We start from the raw sequence: 19,308 nt of genomic DNA on the forward strand, positions 1-19,308 counted from the left end.
TACCCATTGAATTTAAGTCGAAGAAAAGAGATTGGATAGTGAAGAATGAAAGCATTGTCATTTGTTTTATTATTATTATTTTATTATTATTTTTATTTTCTTTTCTTTTCCTTTTATTTTCTTCTATTCTTCCATTCATCTATTCTTCTATTCGAGGTCTCCCGCAAACCCCATAGAATCCCAAAAGACATCCGGATTCGAAACGCATTAACGCTTAATCCACATATTACGAGCAAAATGACACAAGAATAGGGATAGAGAAAGGGTGATGACAAAAGGACGAGAATGATAAGATCTAAAAAGAAGACTACGACGAAATAACAATAGGAGCAATGCACTATCTCTTATCGTTTCTGTTGAGTCCCATCGAAACTGACAAAGTCTGATCGAATTTTCCGCGGGCAAATTGAAATTCGCGGTCGTCCGAATCGATCGGTTTGGTTTGCTGATATCCTACGATATATATACAGAGTGTCCTGTAACTTTTCTAGTACAAGAAAACAAGGAACAATTGTATATAAAGAAAAAAAAACACTAACGATAAGTAGGAAAATATAAAATATTAATATGAATTTTATTCGAACAATACTCTTACTTTACTTTTATATAAAGAAGATATAAATTTAAAAAACTGGTGTGTGTACTTATGTACGCACGTAAGAAGTTATACTTCTTTGGCGTACCGAAACGAATATAACCTCAAAAATAACTTCAAAAAAATATTGGATTGGAAGTATGAGAACATAAGCAACTAATTATTATTATTTATTTATTTAACAAAAAAAAGAAAGGAAACATATTTTCAATCGGTCTACACTAAATATAAAGGAGATATATCGAAATATTTTATGCGTCAACTGTCATGGCGCGGTAATAGAACTACTTCCCGCTTCGATCATTTAAGTCAAGCAGCGCTGAGTACGATTAGTACTTGGATGGATGGGTGACCCGTTTGAGAAAAAAAAAGAGGAATAAGAAGAAAAGACAACTTCATGCTGTAAATTTGAAATCACTTTGCCGCGCTTCGTAAAAATACCGACAAACTTTCGTGGTGTCGCTCGGAAAAGAATCACACTCCCATCACATTTTCCCAAACGCGCCAAAAGAAGTATAACTTCAAAAATATTTAACATTTTAGATGAATTAAATGTTTTTTAATTCACACGTTAGACGAATATGTTTAAATTTTAAGAAAATTTTCTGATCTCGATATTTTACGAATTCACGTGCCACAGTTCTTTTACATTCGCGAATAAAGACAAAATCGATGAGGATTATTCTTTGTATCTCGTCACATGGGAATGAAACGTAAGTAGTAAGAAAAGAAAAAGAAGAAGAAGAATAGAAAGAAAGGGTTCTGAGTGTTCCTCGAAATTCTAGCGGTTCGCGAGCTGACAAAAGAATTTTCAAGTTTTCGAGAGATCGGATCGATAATTTAGAAGAGGGTGGTGTACTATCGAAAGACAAGAGAATTAGAAGGAAGTAAGTAGGTAGATGTAATACTTTGCGTGCATGCGTGCGTGTAATGAAACGTATCATGTATCCTGCCAATGAAAAAGAAAAGGTAAAGACAAGCTCTTACGTGAGTCTGTCTTCTCGTCGTCTTTGCTAAAGCTACTTAACCCCCATGATTGAGTAATGGTGTATAATATATATATAGTACTCTTACTATAGTTGCTTGATAATAGTAGTAGTAGTTCGTGTGAAGTGCGAATAACGGGCCAAGTGTCTCTTCACGTTCGATATTAACCCGATTAACCGACAACGATAGAGTCTACGACGTGTAATCGGATCTGTGTCGTATGTTCCCTCTCTCTCTATCTATCTATCTATCTATCTATCTCTCTTCATCTATCTTCATCTCTGTCTCTCTCTCTACTCTTCCTTGCTTTTCCTTTCCGAACACTTCTTACATATTACGGATTCCTTCGAGTGTATTATAATACACTTCATTTTCTATTTATTTACAATATTATTATATATTTTGTTCTTTTTTTTTATTAGGGTGAATCAAAAGTTCGTGCTTTTTTAAATTATTATAATATTTCACTTGCACATAGAAATGTTTGCACATAGAAACTTTTGATTCGTTATAATATTATATAATTTTTGTTATCTCGTATAAATTATCCAATATCTCATCCTTCTGGTATATCCATTGTCATTATTTGTTAATTGTTTTAAAATAGTTATAGTCACTTTTATATTATAACTTTGTTATTTCGCATAAAACATTTGATGTCATCCCTCGAGTAGTATACCAATTGTGATCTTACATTTTTATTATACTTTTATATTATAATTTTAGTATTTCACAGAGATAAAACGTCTGATTATCATTCTACGAGTGTTATCAATTCTTTCTGCTTTTTAATTTTGCAAGCTTATTATTCTTTGTCTACGATATCATTTTTTCTATTTTGAAACATCTAATCTAAATTCATGACGGATTGAATATAATATATATATATATATGATCTCGTGATAGAAAGAAAAATTGAGAATGGTACCCATTCACGCATATTTGTACACATATATATCTAAAGAAATGTAAAGGAATTTTTCAAAATGGAAAATGATCTCGCATAGTTACCTACACATCACACTTTCAACATATTGATCCTCCTATATGGATATGGTACTACATATTACCACAGATCCTTCATCTCTATGACGAATTCTATATCCTAGTGAAAAGGTCACACGTTCGAATCGTCTTGACTTCTTCTTACTTTTCTTTCTATCTCTACCACTATAAGACATATTCTCTGATATACAGGGTGATATAAAAAAGAGTTAGATATTTGATAAACATATAATATTCATCGAGATAATTAAAAAATGTTTAATTAACATGGATCATCTATAATCGATCCTTTTCGATATAAATTCATTTTAATTATTTTTTAAAGTTCGATATTGTGTAAGTGATAACATATTGAATATATTTGCTTAGAAATATCATTAATTTAAGATTTTCAAGATAAGTTTATCATAAAAATAAACAAAAACTATTACTTATATCAATAATAATTATTTCGTAAACGTATTAATACAAATCTTTAATAAACATTTTATCCAGTACACTCATAAATAATAATATTTCAATTTACATTGATTACAATTAATTTTAAGACTCATGTTAATTTTTAAGTTGTTTCCATAAAATATACTATAAACCTTTGAAATATCGTACCGTTTTTATTTATCACCCTGTATAGATATATATATCGAGAACACGAAGATCCTAATCCACCGTAGAGAAAATTCCTATTTCCTTCTATCTTTCGTTCAAAATCGAATTGGACTTCGATACCCGAATACGTCAATAGTTTTATACGTCATTTCGTGATTTTATTTCCTTTCTTACCGGTGTGCAAGAAAAAAAGAAATATATCACAAGGAGAGAGAAAGAGAGAAAGAGAGAGAGAGAAATAAAAAGGATAGGTAAAAGGAGAAAGGTATAATATAATACCACCTGTCTATCGTTCAGAGAAACAAGAACATCTTTTTCTACCAATCTATAGGTATTAAACGAATAGAAAATGATCACCAATCTGATTTGATTCGTACAAGTAGAGAGTAGTAGTCCACCAATAGTGGCAATCGAATTTCCAAACGAATTTTTCACCCACTCGATATTTCCGTCGATTCGATTTTTCCTTTCGTAGAATAGAGAAACTCCTCACGTTTATTTTTTATCATCTTAAACTACCATTTTTTTATTTTTCTTTTATTTAATATACTTTTCTTTTTTTTTTTTTATTATTATACGACACACTCGCTTGGAGTTGTTGAGAACAAAAATCTATTATCTTCTTCTTTTCTTTTTTCGTACAATTTTTTTTTCCTTAAGGATGATTTGTCGGTACAATCGGAAACAAAAGTTAATGACATTTTCATCAAATCCATATCTCTTAATATCTGTTGAAATAGATGATTTAAACCAACTATTTTTTTTTTTATAATTGAAATTTTGATATAAAGTTTCTGTACGGTGTTAAATTCACGGTACAGTCACAAACAAAAGTTATTTTACAATTTTCACTTAAATTGAGATTTTTATGTTAATATTATTAAAATGATCACTAAATTTCATTCTTTTAGAAACTTTATATCAAAATTTCAATTATAAAAAAAAAATAGTTGGTTTAAATCATCTATTTCAACAGATATTAAGAGATATGGATTTGATGAAAATGTCATTAACTTTTGTTTCCGATTGTACCGAAAAATCATCCTTAATAAATAGTCGAGATAAGTAGGAGTATAATAAACATTGAATGTATAAAAAATTGAAGAAATCGTTGATAAAATATTTTTGTAATTAAGACGTGTTTATTACGAATAACGAAATGAAATTTTCTCCCTTTTTTTCTTATTTTTCTTTTTTTTTTTAATTCCAAAGTAACGCGAAGATTTATAAATTATTTGCCAAACGAGTGGTATACGCGTTTAATGGTGTACCATATATATATATATCTCTTCTTATTTTTCTCATCTTCCTTTCCTCTCATTTTCCCTTTGCTTATTCGTCCTAGATTTGAAGAAAGGTAAAGATCTCATTCCCTTCTATTCTTCCAATGAAAAAGAGGCAAACGGTAAAGTAGAGAAAACAAAACAAAAACAAATAGAAATAAAAATAAAAATAAAAATAAAAGAAAAAACAAAAAAGTAAAAAGTAAAAAAAGAAATTAACAGAAAAACATTGATTTATTTTCCTACCCCACCTCTTCTCCACCTCCTCCACTTCCTTTTCTATTTATCTATCTTCTAAGAACATCTTTCATCTTGGTAAAGATAAAACATGAGAAAGAATATTCTTGGACAAAAAATTGTTGTAAAATACTTCTGATAAAAATACTATCAAATTTGTTGTTCTTGTTATTGTTTTTCTTCGTCTTTGTCGTAGCAGTCTTTGTCCTCATTGGTGAAGGTTTGTTCATAGTCAATCTCTCATTTGGTGTTTCAGGAGCCAGCACAGCAGGACAAACTCGCTAGATTGAGGCACAGACTTGACCAGCAACAGAGTAAGCTGAATCGTCTGCGGTTACTCAGATCTCAGACCGACCAGTCACGAGCCAACAACGCAACGTTGAGTAAGTTGATTGCATTTGCTTTTCCTAACCACCCCACAATACCCCTTACCTCGTTCCATCCATCCAATCCCTTATCCTTCCCATGTACTCGAATTCACGAGATTTGTTGACTAATACACGAAGTTTCAAACGCATACTAACGTATATACTAACTTCCCATTTTAGTATATAACGTTTATTTACGTTGTGTATATACATATACCGATATTCGATGTGTATATCAGATTTTTCTCTAAGTTTTATCCCATTCTTCTTATTTTTCCCCTAACTTTCGTTATACGTAATACATTTGTTATTTTGTTCAATTATTTACGATTAATACTGTCCTATTATTTTTCTTTATATTTTACGTGATTGGGTTGAAATATTTCTGAGCCTCGAAAAATAAATATTATATTATTATATATCTTAAATGTCTAAAAAATAAATTCTCAAAATTCTTTCTATCGGATAAAATAGAAAAAATATCGATAATATTACAATCATTTATTTCACATTTGAGAATAGGAATTTTCCGATCAGAGTGTTGTTAAAAAATTATGAAATTAATATCTGACCGTAAACACAAATTTCTAATTTTGTAATTAATTAAAGCAACTTTTGAAGTACATTTTATATATATATGTGTATGTGTATTATCCTTCTCGTCACGTTATAATTCTGTTTGTGTGTTGTATCACGCATCTCTCTCTCTCTCTCTCTCTCTCTCTCTCTGGCACTTCGGTCATCGTTAACGTCGGCTAGCATCCTCGGTTTCGATTGGAATTCATAAGCTATGCCGATGGTACGTGGCAGTACGCGTATCTCGTTAATTAGCGATTATATTGTTCGGATCGTTATATCTACGGATAGACGAGGTCTATTCTCACGATAGTTTATTACTATGTTACTCGCTTTACTATCAGAATATATTGTTATCATAGCTCTTTGATATTCATAACTGTCACATAGTTTTGTATACATATATCACAATATACAGAAGTATAGTTATACTATTTCATATATATTCGTACAATAATTTTACGAAATTGGGTCATGAATGGAGGACCAAAAAAATATTTATTTTTCAAGGATGATTTTATAAATGTTAGATATTTATAATCAAATATATTATTATGAAGTATTTTTTAAGTATAAACAACGATTTGATTTAATTTGATTGTGTGTGTGTGTGTGTGTATCGATCAATGATTTGGTGAAACAGACAAAATTATACTTCTTCTTTTTGTTAAATAAATTTTGAAATTAACGAAATGTGTGTCTCTCTCTTTTTAGCATCTTCTAACGTAGCACGGTGGAATAGTCAGTATAAGCGAGAGAGACACGATTAGATAATTTCCATTTTTAGATGACCTAGGAAAATGGAACGGTACTTAGAAATAGTGCATTAAGTACACTTCTACCATTAGTATAAATACATGCATATATATATAATGAATGAATAATAATACATTACCACACGATTTATATATACATATATATATCTACGGGGGATGGGGAGGGGATGGTTTTCTAAATTAATTGTATTTTAAAAATGTAGCATAAAAAAAAAAAAGAAAAAAGATCTCAATGATTACATTTTCTCGAGTGTATCCTCGATCAGCAGCAGCGCGTATTTGTGACATTAAAAAAGGGTAGGACAAAAAATAAAATAAAATAAAAAGAAACGTGTGTCAGTCTAGGAGAGGGTTTTCACGGAAACTATGGGCGGACATTTAGAAACGAATGGATAGAACGTGGAAAATAAACGACGAACAGCTAGAATTCCTCCCCCTCTCCCCCATCGACGTTTCCATCCCCCTTTTTCTCTCTCAATTTTCTTTCTCTTTCTCTTTCCCTTTCTTCTTGCTTGTTACTATTCCCTTCTTCCTGGTATCGCGTATCGCGAACTTTCTGCTTGCTTCTCTTCCGACATCCTCGCGTACTGCCACTTGGCCCGCATTCAGAACGCGCCGTTACCCGTAATAGTGGCCTATTCATTCTTGATTCTATCGGGAAGCATACGAGACTAGATGAGAAAGAGGAAAAGAGAAAGAGAGAGAGAGAGAGATAGAGAGAGAGTGAAAAAGAACCTAAAAAAAAATAATAACATATATAAAAGTATATATATATATATTTACGTTAATCTATAGAATAACTATAATTCAAGTGTATAATTTTGTATTTTTATATGCTTTACTTAAAACGTTTTATTATTTACGTGCAATAACGGTGACATCATGTATACGTATATACAATATATCGGGGTAAGTTTTATTCATTTTCTTTATTATATTTTGTGTGTTCTTAGTTTTATTTTTAATATCCAAAACATTTCTCAGAGTTGATAATAATTATTTTGATTGAATAACTTTTTATATTTATAAAGTAAGATAACATCTATAGAATGTGAAACTATAGTTACAAGTGTATAATATAATTTTGAATTAAAATATTTATTAATTCAAAATTGTATTATTTTATATAATTAAAAATATATTTTATATAATTAAAAAATTTATTAATTCAAAATTATATTATAAATATATTAAATTAATAGTATATTTACTGTTCCCCTTAAGATGCCTGATTAATTCTATCCAATAAAAGGAATTAAATACTTCGGACACACACACACACACACGATGATATCGTTTATTTTCTTATATGTCCATCGATACGCGTTGTCAAAATACTTTTCAAAGTTATTTCTTTTTTTTTTGTTTTCACTGAACGCAACTTTTGGAAAAAGAGAGTTTCCTCTCCTTTATTTTCTACAACATTGGCAAAGTTTCGAGCGTCGTGGAACTTGTTGAACTTCGTTTAAGGTCTCTTCTTCACTTGCTGAAGACACGGAAGACGATATCGTCGAAGAAGAATGAGAGAGAGAGAGAGAGAGAGAGAGAGAGAGAGTGGAATGAAAGGATCGCCTTTCGAAACTCGTCTTCGAAGGCTGCGAGACAAAAGGGTTTCTAGGATGAAAAAGAAAGAGAGAGAGAGAGAGAGAGAGAGACTTCGAAAATGAAAGCCGAATAGACTTTCCTTCTTTTTCTTCTTCTTCTTCTTCTCATTTTTATTAACTCGTTTTTTCTTTTTTCTTTTTTTATTTTTTTCGTCTATCTTTCTTTCTCTTTCATTCATCCTACCTCTTCAAATCGAATTTTCTCGTCTTTCAACCCCATAAATAAGAATTTAAAACAACAAAAAATATATAATAGACATTTTTCATCAGAATTTTTCAATCTTTTCTATTATACTATACCTCAATGTATTTTAAAGGGTACAGAGATAAAATATGCTCGGTCACATTTTATCTATTTTCTTCATCGAGTATCTGTACAGATTTTTAAGTTTACAATGACAAAATAAAATAATATTGCATAATCTAGATTGATGAATATTTTCATCTACGAACCCTTCGGTTGTTTTTAATTGTACTAAGACCGAAATAATTGAATATTCAGTTTTTCAAGAGGTCTGATATTCCCGGAGAAACTTGTAAGAAAATTTTCAACGTTGAACGTTAAAAATTAAACGTCTACTTATATGTTGAAAAAATGTTATGTTTTTACTATGCATAAGCTTTATTCCGATAAAATATTCATTCTCTATTGGAAAAAATATCGTATGTTAAAGAATATGATACATATACATATATATATATATGTATTATTTACCCTATTTTCTTTTCCATCGGAGATTTTATTCCGAAACAGAAATGCACTGTTTGCAGTATTTCTCTCTCTCTCTCTTTCTTTCTCTCACAAGTTTCACGTTTCTCTTTAAATTGCTTCGAATTGCGAATTTCTCGAACGATGGCTACGTTAAATCGATTGTCGATCGTGTCCAATCACCCTAACATTAATTTCTTTTTAACAGTCCTTTTATCGAAAATTCAAAGTTGGCAAGTCACGTTAGTTTCATTAAATCGAACGATAACGTTAAACGATGAACGTTAAAATTCATGATTTTTTAATTTAACTGTAAAATTTGATTAACTTTCTTCTCTCTCTCTCTCTCTTTCTTTCTTTCTTTCTTTTGAATTTTAGTTATCGTATACTTTACCAATAAGTAAATATACCTAGATGATCCTACCCCTGTGCGAACAATTCACATATGTTTACTTCTCACGAGCTTCACGACAATGTACCTTCGAAAATGCGAATTCACGGATGGATTTCTAACGCATTATCGGAATGTGATCCCACGAACGAGATCGTGCATATATTTATCTATTGCGAGATGATATCGAATTTCGTGATAAGGTAACACCGATTGTCGAAAAAATACTTTCTAAGGATAACTTACAACGAAAACGAGATTGAACGTTTCCTTCGACGTAAGAAGAAAAAATAAAAAAAAAAAAAAAAAAGAAATAAAAAGGGCCACCTATAAAATTCTTCAAGAATAGTTCTATCGAGCGAAAGATTTACAGTTTTTCTCTTTCCTTCTTACTTTCTTTAACTTTTCACGTGAATTTTCAATAGTCCTTAGACAGCCAAGCTCTTTTCCTTGGCATTTTCACTGTTCCTGCTGGTAATAGTAGTTGTGATGGTGGTGATAGTGGTGGTGGTGGTAGTGGTGGTGGTGGTGCAAGCTATCGTTTTCGTACGTAGTACACGTTTCTATCCTTTTCAAACGAAAAGAAACCCAAATCGATTCTCTCTCTCTCTCTCTCTCTCTCTCTCTCTGGCAAGAGATTCTTGTGTGTGACTTTGCCTTTTCAATCTTTAGACTTTTCGTCTTTGCTTCTATTACACGTCTCTACTTTCTTCTTTTGAAAGAGAGAACTACATCCCAGTAGTGTATTCTCACAGTATTCTTACCCTGTCAAGTAAAGTTTCTACATTTTAACGGGCATACATAATACATACGCGTTCCTAAAAAAAAATAAAAAATAATAAAAAACAAAAAAAAAAGAAATATCGCTAATACGCGAATAAATTTCAAAGGAACAGGTGGTGGAGTAAGGGAAAACGCGAATAAGAACTTTTCATTGATCTTAAAACGAAATTAACAAATGAAATAAATTTTACAAATTGGTTTGAAAGGACCCTTTTCAAATGAACTCTCTCTCTCTCTCTCTCTCTTTCATTCTCTTTCTTTACTCTTTAACTTTGACACGACAAAGTCGAGTAGCTATACGTTTTACCCTCACCCTTAACTCAACCCCTTTTCTTACTCTCATAAACCTATACACACGAACAAACACACACAAACACATATACACACACATACGTAGATGTTCCCAAAGTACATCCGTTTAAGAAATTTCATCCTGAAGTAAATGCTGCTCGACGGTAAGAAGAAAGTTAGACGTTTATCGACGAATAGGAAGAGAAAGAGAGAGAGAGAGAGAGAGAAAGAAGTACAGGGAGAGAATTGGGAGAGGTGGGAGGAGGTAGGAGGAATGGGGGAGGGTGTAAGACACATTGCGAAAATGAAGTTTTAACTAAGAAGTTAAACACGTCCCTTACTTAATTACCTTACAGTTTAATTACTTACTAATCGTCGAATTAATTCAACGAAAGCGATGACCCTTGACCCGTATGTCTTACCACCCCTACCCCTCTCTTTTTATTTGCACATTCGTTACTGATCGACCTTGATAATAATCGATCGTTAGTTCACGGAACAGAACAGAAAAAGAGATAGAAAAAGATGAAACCTCGCTTGACCCTCTGGATAGACTATATATGTATATATATCGTTTATATGTAGTTGATTTGATTCTATACACACACACACACATATATATATATATATACTTTCGATAGCGTGACTTGCAAAAAGCGTGTCAAAGGTCGTGACTAAATTTTTCTTCTTTTTTTTTCTTTTCTTTTCTTTTCTTCGTTTCTTATTTTAAAAAAAGGGTTTCAATAAATGTGAAGTGGGTTGAGAAGAAAAATTTTCTTCTTTTTTATATACATATAATAAAAATAATAAAATAAAAAGAATAAAATAAAATAAATAATAAAATAAAATTAAAAGAATAGTAAATAATAAAAAAATAATAAAATAATAGAAAATAAAATAAAAAGAATAGTAAAACGAGAGAGAGGGAGAGAAAAATTACATGAAAATTGATAAGTTCAAGTTCGCATTCGTACTTAATTTACTAAAATAACGTTTATTAAGGTTGTAATCAAGGAATAAATATAAAATAAAAGAGAGAATAATATTATAATTTGTTGATCGGTATATATCTTTCGTCTTATATTCAAAAGATAAGCCCCTAATTAATATAAACGATGTTATAATAAAGTTTTAATAAAGGAATAAAAAAAAAGAAAAATTATAGAATACTTATCTCCTTATTTTGAAAAGAGTTTGATAGAAAAAAAAAAAAAAGATAAAATAAAATAAAATAAAATAAAATACTCGTGTTGCACGTTGTAGAAAAAAGAAAAGGCAAATATTTGTCTTCGTTTGCAGAAAAATCAACGAGAAACTTAACAATAAAACATAACATTAAGACGGATAGAAATGAATAAGTTTAAACGCTCGTTTTGAAACTTCACGAGTTTGTTTAAACAATCGGATCAACGGATAGAGAAATAATCTTAACGATAAAATAATTAACAAAATGTGTCGTAATAAATGGAACAAAAAGAAATTAGAGAATAAGAGAGAATATGGAAACTATAATACACGCAACGATAAAACAACGATCGTTAACAACTGCATATTACGTAGCACCAAAGGATTCATTTTACGAGTTCTCGTAAAACAAGCCGACTACTTTGACATTTCGCAAAGCACCATTGTGAGGCCAATCGATATAAACGTTTTCATTATTATTCTTTTCTTTCTTTTTTTTTTCCTCACTTGTAAAACGTATTATATAAAATTAATAATAAAAAAAGTGGGATATGATAATCGTATCGTTATTAAAATTATTTGAAAAATAAATAAATAAATCCACCGCATAATTTGATCCCAATCTTTTTGTCTTTCTATTATTTTATTTATCATTTCTTTTTCTTTTTCTTTCTATTTTTGTTTATCCTCTCGATAGATCGATCGTTTACGTTATTCCATTTGATTCCTCCGAGTCAAATCACGGAAATGCGTTCCATATATCCAAGTTGTTACTCCTCGTAACGTGCATTGAACATCATTCACGTTCTTCACTAACAACTCACTCGAGTTTTAAACGGATGAGATGAAATCGATGTATTTTTTGCTCGTAAGAAAACTACTGCGATACTTTATACTAGATTTCTCTCTCTCTCTCTCTTCTTTTTTTGAGATCCATCCTTGACACGAGAGATATTTGTTTTTTATTATTATTATTATTACTATTACTATTCTTCAAAGAGATATCGTTGGAACGAGAAATCTTCTATTTAATATTCTCATAGATAATAAATTTAATATTTTTTCCTCCTTTTCTTAGAATTTTTCTAATAAAAATACGAATACAAATACTTTATATGTTTCAATATAATCGATCAAAAAAGTCTACCGTTTCTTTTTGTTTCCCTTTCTTTCCTCTTTTTTTTTTTTTTTTTTATTTATTTTGCGTCCGCATTTTCGCAAATATGAATTCAACGTGGACCGTGTAAATAAAATAAAAATAATCTCTCTCTCTCTCTTTCTTGTTTTCATGCGTCATATCAATGACGAAAAAATTGTATCCATTTTTACATAAATGTATCTACACAACGAAGTCATAAAATTAGTTTGCCCCACCCTAGACACTCGCGCATGATATCACACACACATCTATATATATATATTACTTATACTCATGCAATGTTAACGAACACGATAAAAGAAAGAAAAAAAAAAAACAGGAACAAAACATCGAATCGTTCGAATCATCCACAAAAAAAAGGTGTGAAATTTTTGTTGATCATTACAATCGACAACGAGATAACGCGAATCGAGAGTAGAAAAATTTTCGGTGAAATTTAACTAGCGTACGTATACACCCTATCGATGCGAATCCCCCATTTGCATAGCATTTAATTTGTAACTACAATCGATCCCCTTCCTTCCTACACCCCCCCTCTCTCTCTCTCTCTCTCTTTTCCTTCTCGTTCGTGTATGTGCAAATTTATCCGGAATACGTTATCAAGGGCTTTGTGTAATACCAAACGTGTAAGTATACCGAGTATTTACAAATGGTGGGTGGTGGTGGTGGTATGGTAACTGGGTAAAATTTTTGTCGTAGAAATAATAATGAACGGCCTGAGTACACATTGCTTTTGATGAACGTATCGAAGTCGGCCACGACGAATCGTTCGAAAATACCCTATTCGTTGATGACACTCTCGCAAATTGAGTTGGGAATACGTTTATACTGTTACTGTTACTGCTGCTGCTGCTGCTGCTTCTCTGTTGTTGTTGATATATATGCTACTACCATTGCGTTACTCAAACATCGTACAGTACCTTTTTCTTACTTTATATATATATTTTCTCGATTTAATTAAAAACATCGAGATATATATATATATCTCGGATTCGTATTTTTTCTATCTCTTCCTTTATTCGTTTTTATTTTGTTCATCATATGGAAAATTAATTGCGTAACAAGGAAATCAGACAAATTGTATTGCGAGGATATGCGTATAAATGTATACGTATACGTGTGCACACCCTTGAAAATTTGACTAATGAGAGAATCTCTCGAATAAAAGTCGGAAAGTTATGGAGCGGTTCTCGTTATCGAAGCTTTTATTTTCCATAACTGATGACCGTGAGTCGTTTTATCATTGTTTCGAATTCAGGAGAGTCATAGATATATATATATATATATATATATATATATATATTTATATATTTTATATTTTTATAACGTATCACTAATCGCGTTACTTCGTTTCGCTCTCGTATCATTGTTATCAAATTTTTTTTTTCTTTTTTTGATAGAGAGAGAGAGAAAAAAAATTTATTATATTTATATTGTTTAACGATGAAATAATTGTATTAATTTCTCGTGCGAAAGAAAAGAATAGAAAAAAGAATTATAGAAATTAATTCCCATTATCGTAATGATAATAAAATATGAATAATTAATAGAAGAAATAAAGAGAAATTATATAAAATTTCTAAAAAAAAAAATAAAATCCGTTATGGTTATTCTTTTTTTAAATGATGAACTAACGTTATTTACTTTTCATATGAAAAAAAAAAAAAAAAAAGAAAAAGTAAATAACATTCATAGAAACAATTTTCTTTCTCTTATTCTGCAATAGAAAAAAAAAAAATATCGCGCGTTATTATAATGAGAATTAAAATACTAATATAAAAGTGTAAATAAAGAAAACTGTAAAGAAATAAAGAAAGAGAAGGGACAGTAGAGGCGGAGTTTGCAAGAATGGATTAACGATGACCCACATTCGTTGGCGTTGAGAACGAGCTATAATTAAGGTCCTTCCTCTATTCTTACCAGCAAAAGTGTGTAACTCATTGTCAGTGGTGGTAGTTCACAGAAATCGTTTCGAGAAACGAATCGCACGAGATTTTTCCAGCCAACGGAAATACGTCGACGTAAACGGAAAGGAGAAAATAAAAAAAAAAAGAAAAAAAAAAGAAGGTTCATTCGAGTAAACGACGATGACAGGAGCCGACATGACGTTTAAATCGTTTCCATTATTTTTCCATTTTCTTTTCTTCCAAGCTGACGAACTTGATTCCCCGATAGATTTTCAAAGATTTTCCGATCGGTTATTTATCCACCGAGGTGAAAAAACTTTTTCGGATTTTTCATTGAACAAATTATTCACGGTATCTGGATTAATTCACACACACGTGTATAGCGTCGTCATATTTTATACAATTTCAACTTAATATTGATAATTAAATATATCGTATATAAAAAAAAAAAAAACAAAAGCTATTATTTATTTATATATAATTTTCTTTTCGCAAAAAAAAAAGAAAAAAAAAAAGAAACAGAAAAATATTTAATATATCCACCCACCGAACCATTTATTTTACAAATTACGGAACAAAATAATAAGAGACGTTGAAATAAATTAGTACTATTAAACCTACCACCACCACACCGAGCCAGCCAGCCAGCCAGCCGTTCGTTCATTATGCGTTTCAGGATAATACGAGCGAACGCGTAATTAGACAAAGAAAAAAAAAAAATAAAAGAAAATACATTAAATCATATTTAACAAGTCTACGTAGAGAAAAATGATCTCGTGCAGTCATTTTTCAAATAAGGATGATATTATAACGATGGATAGAAATTACTACGTTAATTTTGATTTTTTCACGGTAATATAAAAAAATTAACATGATGAAACGCTATTTGTCAGATAGGAAAAAGGATAGTTCGCTATTAAAACGAATTAATTCGAGTTCCGACGAATTTGCAAATTTAATGATAACGTTCGTAATGTGGTAAATACAAATTCGCATACTCGCTCATTCATTCGTTCGCAAAATCAATGTGAACTATTGGGAAGAGTAAAAGAGAAAGAAAGAGAGATTCGTTAAAGAATCTCTGCGTATTTGGGGGAAAAAAAAAGACAAAAAGGAACGAGAATCAACGCGCGTGAACACTCTTTCGACGTGGGAATGTTGGGATAGGGAAGAAGAGAGGGGGAAGAGGGGTTGAAAAAAAGGGAAAAAAAAATTTGAAAAATCACCCTGGACATACGCGCCAGTAAAAATGTACGAATATCAGTTTGGTTGTCGAGTTTACGAGATTAAAAGCAAAGTTACGTTAACCGACGTGACGAAATTCGACATGATAGGATATTTTATTATTATTATTATTATTATTATTATTATTGTTACTATAATTTCGCGAATAGGACTTTTTTCTATCGAGATATCAAAACTTTTGAAATAAGAAATTATTCGTGACAAAAATTTAAATTGACAAAAGTGAAGAAAAGTGTGTAAACACTCGTTGTTAATAAGTATTAATTAAAATTAATATCTATATGTTATATATACAGTAAACTTGTATAATAAACATTATACGAAAATGTTCGAACGAAATTAATTAATATTTTCCTCTCGATTTTCTTTTCATACGGATTAATTACTCTCGCTTCGTGCGTTGGCAACGGTTCAGCACAGATAAATCGTACTTTCTATCCCTATGACAGGAATATTTAAACGTATCGAACATCGAGATCACCATTTCTAAGGGTAGAAAGTAACAGAGAGAAAGAAAGAGAGAGAGAGAGGGGGTGAGAGTGAAGATGAGGATGAGGGTAAGGGTGAGGGTGAGGGTGAGAAAGAAGGACCCGTATCGTACTAGCATCCCCTTCCGAATATATCGTTCGGTATCCGCTATTCGATAATCGAATTCTGGGTCGTCGAACGTATGGCGATTATAGACCTGACAGAGAAAGAGAAGGAAAAGATAAAGAAAAAGAAAAATGGTAGAGAGAGTGAGAGAGAGAGAGAGAGAGACAGGAAATCCATATAAAGCTCACGTGATCTTCTAGATAAAAGATTAATCTTTTTTTTCTTATTATTTTCTTTTATTTTTTTTAAATAATTCTCCTTTCGCAATCGTCGTGCTTTTATTATTGTTTTTATATGCATTATACTCTTAGTACTTTTTATTATTATTATTATTATTGTTGTGTAATTAGTAAATTTTTCTACAAAAAAAAAAAGAAGAACAAAAAAATGAAATAAAAGAAAATTTCGTAGGTATAGGTATTAGAAGTTTCTGTGTGCTCTTTGAGAAATCATTTAAACTGGTTACACACATAGACCAATCAAAAACGTAGGTACTCGAGCTCATTTGCAAAATTACCAGACTGGGAGTTTGGAAGAGGGTGTGTTGAAAATTTCGCTTGGAGAAACTGGACGGGAGAATTATAAAATGTTAAAAAGCAGCGACATTATTGCTCGGAAGAGAAGAGAAGTGAAGAGAAGAGAAGTGAAGAGAAGAGAGAGAATGCACGACGGTGCATAGCGACGACGATGATGATGTTAATGTATTACTATTCGTAAAATGGAGATAAATCTCGAGAGAGGCTGTGTTTGCTTTTATATATTTTTCCTTTTTTTTCTTTTTTCTGTTCTATTTTTAACGTTTTTTTTTTCTTTTTTTTTTGCAAAAGTAACTTATACGAGATGCGTAACAAATAATAAACGCATTCGTTAAAATAATAAGCGTATAGAGTAATTACAGAACGAGCGAAGAGGAAAAATGAGGTCATTCGTTCCGTATTTATGTTTGTTCATATATACGTATATATAAATGATTTTGGATGTGTGTGTATGTGTGTATGTGTACTTATTGAATCGTATATATATATATGTGTGTGTATATATAAAATTAATAATATAATTTTATTAAAACGAGACGATTTCCTGTGCGAGAACATAATTAATAAAATTAAACTGTATTCTCTATAAAATATTTTCAATATCGTTAAGAGAGTATTGGGAAAATATTTTATTATATTTTTTAAAAGGTACGTTTTAACGATAACGAATTTTTAATTAAATGTTAAAATCTATTTGATCCAAAAATTTTTCCGTTAGAAATCACGTTTTATTTGACATGTTTAAACATTTGTTTCTTTTAATATTCTCTTTTCATTGTTCATAGTGATAATCTTGAAAAAATTTGCAATAGAAGATTCGACGGTGAGTTCGCATTTGAAAATTTGATTTTGAATCAAAAAACAAAAAGAAAAAAAAGATAATATTTGTACGTCAATTTAAACTATCAAGGAAAAATGTTAAAAAAGAAAAAAATGCTTACAAGATTATACGTTCGTAGATCCTTTTCATTCAAGCAACCCATTTAAAATTTATTACCTACTTTAAAATTTATTAAAACCCATCCTCTGTCTTGCGATTCATCATTTAAAAGATAATACAAATTTTCGTCTAACCATGTTAAAGAAATTCAATTTTGTCGACTCACTTATAAGATAAGATATAAGTTTAATATTATAAGACAGCTGAGAAAGATTTATTTTACAAAACTATTAGCAAAAATTCAATAGTTTATTAAATATTCAAAATGCTTTATTGGGTTAGACAATGATACAACCTAATTTCAAACTTTTAACAGACGTTTCTCGAAACATGAATTATTCATGATGAAACGAAACAAGTTAAAAAAAAAAATATATATATATATATATATAAACTGAACGTATACGATTTACAGTACAGAAATATTTTAACGATCAAAACGCATCATAAAAAAAAAGAAAAAGATTCCTATCACATCCCCCAGGACAGGGTGGATCCCCTAGGACGACACGTGGTTCAATCGTTTCATCCGACGTTCGAAATTGTTATCTTCAAAAATATTTATTAAACGTGTAAACCAAAATGAAAAATACTATTATAACAAAAATCTGACAGTATAATAAATCTATATAGAAAAAAATAATAATTAATAATCTCGCGTGTAGGGGTTCTTTTTGTGTTGTTGTTGTTTCCTTTCTTTCTTTTATTGTTATCTTTATGAAAATTGTTATCTTCAAAAATATTTATTAAACGTGTAAACAAAAATGAAAACACTATTATAACAAAAATCTGACAGTATAATAAATCTATATAAAAAAAATAATAATTAATGATCTCGCGTGTAGGGGTTCTTTTTATTGTTGTTGTTGTTTCCTTTCTTTCTTTTATTGTTATCTTTATAAAATTGTTATCTTCAAAAATATTTATTAAACGTGTAAGCCAAAATGAAAAACACTATTATAACAAAAATCTGATAGTATAATAAATGCGTATAGAAAAAAATAATAATTAATAATCTCGCGTGTAGGGGTTCTTTTCTGTTGTTGTTGTTGTTTCCTTTCTTTCTTTTATTGTTATTTTTATAAAAATTGTTATCTTCAAAAATATTTATTAAACGTGTAAACAACAATGAAAACACTATTATAACAAAAATCTGACAGTATAATAAATCTATATAGAAAAAAAATAATTAATAATCTCGCGTGTAGGGGTTCTTTTCTGTTGTTGTTGTTGTTTCCTTTCTTTCTTTTATTGTTATTTTTATGAAAATTGTTATCTCCAAAAATATTTATTAAACGTGTAAACCAAAATGAAAAACACTATTATAACAAAAATCTGACAGTATAATAAATCTATATAGAAAAAAATAATAATTAATGATCTCGCGTGTAGGGGTTCTTTTTGTTGTTGTTGTTGTTTCCTTTCTTTCTTTTATTGTTATCTTTATAAAAATTGTTATCTTCAAAAATATTTATTAAACGTGTAAACAAAAATGAAAAACACTATTATAACAAAAATCTGACAGTAT

The 19,308-nt window shown here is 30.1% G+C and overlaps 1 protein-coding gene across 3 annotated transcripts in view; it reads left to right on the forward strand.

The window, feature by feature from the left end:
• Positions 1-19,308, forward strand: part of LOC122524760 (putative uncharacterized protein DDB_G0289263) — a 120,299-nt gene that overhangs the window by 90,122 nt on the left and 10,869 nt on the right. For all 3 annotated transcript variants that reach the window (XM_043647179.1, XM_043647177.1, XM_043647178.1), the window contains one exon: positions 4,973-5,099. In XM_043647179.1, the coding sequence (XP_043503114.1) occupies positions 4,973-5,099 (127 nt within the window). The remainder of the gene's footprint in view (positions 1-4,972; positions 5,100-19,308) is intronic.

The sequence above is a fragment of the Polistes fuscatus genome, unplaced genomic scaffold, assembly GCF_010416935.1.
Source record: "Polistes fuscatus isolate 324 unplaced genomic scaffold, CU_Pfus_HIC Scaffold8, whole genome shotgun sequence".
Classification (NCBI taxonomy): Eukaryota; Metazoa; Arthropoda; class Insecta; order Hymenoptera; family Vespidae; genus Polistes; species Polistes fuscatus.